The following is a 3,051-nucleotide window of genomic DNA, read 5'->3' on the forward strand; positions in this document are numbered from 1 at the left end:
TTCCATCTCCAGTGTTTGTCCATCTCCAGTGTTTGTCCATCTCCAGTGTTTGTCCATCTCCAGTGTTTGTCCATCTCCAGTGTTCGCCCATCTCCAGTGTTTGTCCATCTCCAGTGTTCGTCCATCTCCAGTGTTTGTCCATCTCCAGTGTTTGTCCATCTCCAGTGTTCGTCCATCTCCAGTGTTCGTCCATCTCCAGTGTTTGTCCATCTCCTGTGTTCGTCTGTCCTCAGTCTTACACCGTGTAGAGAGAAGGTTCAGGTTCTCTGATGACCAGAGAAAAATCACTCAGACGTGTTTGTTGCATTCTTCTGTTGTTCCTGTTTTAGCGGTGCGTCTTCATCTCACACACACACTCACACACACACACACACACACTCTCAGACAGTCGGTGTGTTTTCTGCTCCTGTCGTCCAGTTCATGAGAGAAATGGCGGGAGCATGGCAGATGACGGTGGAGCTGAAGATGGGCTTGTTCTCTGACGCTCAGGTGGAAGCTGATCCTCTGGCAGCATCAGAGGAGAGTCAGCCAGTCCCTTGCCCTCCAGATGTGACCCCTCATCACATCTGGATTGAGGTCAGATAAGAGTCATGGTGCTGGAGGTTGTCGCTGTTGTTTATGTATTTATGTCCTTGTGAAATCGTCTTTATTCTCTTTAGTTTCTAGTTCAGAGGTTTGAGATAGCAAAATACTCCAGCGCCGATCAGGTGGAGATCTTCTGCATTTTGCTGCAGCGCTCTTTGTCTCTGAACGTTGGCGAGGCCAGGAGCAGCCTTAACCGCCACGTAGCTGCCATCGGACCTCGGTTCAGGTACCACACGTCCTACAGGAGAATCAGCAGCAGCTCCCTGAAACCTTCCACCGTGTCTTGAAGCAGTTTTCAGACCCCTTGAACTCTGCCACAATTTGTAATGTTACAACCACAGACACCAAAAGCTACATCATCGCATTATAGAGTGGAGGGAAACTTGAAACCGTGTATAAAACCTACTTTATCATTTCAAACAACAGTTCATAGTTTATACGGGTCTCAATGAGGAACTCAAACACAGACAACTAGAGATGCAGGACTACAGATGTGCCCAACACTTTTCAGGTTTGTTTTTGTAAAAAAGTTAAAAAGCATGGATCATTTTCCTCCTCCTTTACAATCGTGTGCTACTTTGTGTTGGTCGGTCGTAAAATTCAGTGAAATGCTTTTGTTTGTGGCTGGAACAAAATGTTCAAAAAGTTCAGGAGCTGTTGCGACTTTTTCAAACCACTAGTTAAGATGGAAATGAAAACGTTCAGGGTGTTCTGCTGCAGGAGTTCCTCATGAGTATTTTTCTGTTGTAGGTTGTTGACTCTGGGTCTGGCTCTGCTGCATTCAGACATTGTCTCTAATGCAACGGTCAGGAATGTTCTCAGAGAGAAGATCTACTCTACAGCCTTCGATTACTTCAGGTACCTGCACACTGACTCAACCAGAAGCTCGTAATAATTCAGTTCAGTTTATTTATCGTCTCCAGTGGTCTCCAAGTCGCAACAGAAGTCATCTCAGGGCACTGAACAAAAACATTCACATGCATTATAAATACCATTTAGTAAAGTTCTCTATCTAAAGAAGGAAGCCAGCAGACGTGTTGAGATGCTCAGCTCCAAAAACCACAACCTCAGTCTTGTCTGTGTTCACCAGGAGAAAATTAAGGGTCATCCAGGTTTTTATGTCTTTAAGACATGCTTGTAGTCTAAGTAGCTGATTGGATTCATTGGGTTTAATGGACAAACATAACTGTGAGTCATCAGCATAACAATGAACATTTATCCCATGCTGTTTAATAACTTTACCTAATGGAAGCGTAACAGCTTGGTCTTCAGTTATTAACACTTTTCAGACTATTTTCTATGTTGACTAATTGTAAACTTTCATTCAAACATATTTTACTGGTTATTTAACGAATTGTTCAGGTCTAATATCGAGTAGATGTTTATCTGAAATGGATTTTTACATTTCAGTCAGTCAGAAGCTCTGATGAAGACTGAGCACTGTGTCCCCTGTTCTTACTGTTGTTAATCTACTCGTGCATGTGCAGAAAACCTGATGACTGACTGGACCATAGTGCGCACGTGCAAACACTTACACTTTCAAGTAAAATGGAGTTTCTTGTGAAACGGTGCCAGCAGTTTAAAAACAATTCTTCTTCCACCCTGAAACCTGGATTAAAAAGTATTACCGTCAAATATTCAGATGGCAGAAAATAAACAGAAATGTTCCTGTTTCATTTAAAAACGCTGCTGGATGACCGGGCCCCAGATTAGAACTGAGAAGCAACAGAATGAAATCCACTTGGCTTGTTTTAAAAACCTTTGTGTCCTGGATGACTGAGAAGCCACACCACAAGTTTACATACATTACAGTATGTGATGTATGTAAACTTGTATCAATATTACAACATTATTATTTACTTTTGATGATCTGTGTCAGAAGGACGAGTTGGATTTACTGATTTCTGCAGCTCTGTAATTCTTTAAAAGGACTGAAGGTTCCCACTCAAGGTAAATCCCACATTAGTAGAGTAATTCTAATTCCCACACAAAAAAGTTTCTCCCTTAAACAAACTGGTCCAGATGACATGCTTTAATTTTCTTTGGTTCTAATGCCCACAGTTCAGGAAACATTAATTCAGTTCACTTTATTTCTGTAGCTCCAACAGAAGTCGTCTCAGGACACTGAACAAAAACATTCACAAACTTTATAAAAGACAATTATTAAAGTTCTCTCTCTAAAGAAGCAGCAGGTTGAGTTGAATCTTCACTTCATCACAGTCTCCGTCCTGAGCGAGAACAGAGGAGACAGTGGGAAGAAAAAACTCCCTTTAACAGGAAGAAACCTCCAGAAGAACCAGCTCAGGACGAACATCTGCTTCAACCAGCTGGTCTGAGAGGACAGGAAGTAGACACAGACAGAATGACAGGCCCAGGTTTCTATAGTCCAGGTGTACTTTCTATAGTCCAGGTGTACTTTCTATAGTTCAGGTGAACTTTCTATAGTTCAGGTGTACTTTCTATAGT

At 42.2% G+C, this 3,051-nt stretch overlaps 1 protein-coding gene across 1 annotated transcript in view; it reads left to right on the forward strand.

Moving 5' to 3' along the window:
• The window catches only part of pi4kaa (phosphatidylinositol 4-kinase, catalytic, alpha a), a 53,791-nt gene that overhangs the window by 30,332 nt on the left and 20,408 nt on the right, over nt 1-3,051 (forward strand). Inside the window, exons 33-35 of the mRNA XM_037692165.1 lie at nt 418-576; nt 660-811; nt 1,336-1,443. Coding sequence (XP_037548093.1) covers nt 418-576; nt 660-811; nt 1,336-1,443 — 419 coding nt within the window. The remainder of the gene's footprint in view (nt 1-417; nt 577-659; nt 812-1,335; nt 1,444-3,051) is intronic.

The sequence above is a fragment of the Nematolebias whitei genome, chromosome 18 (assembly GCF_014905685.2).
Source record: "Nematolebias whitei isolate Nwh7 chromosome 18, NemWhi1, whole genome shotgun sequence".
NCBI classification, from domain to species: Eukaryota; Metazoa; Chordata; class Actinopteri; order Cyprinodontiformes; family Rivulidae; genus Nematolebias; species Nematolebias whitei.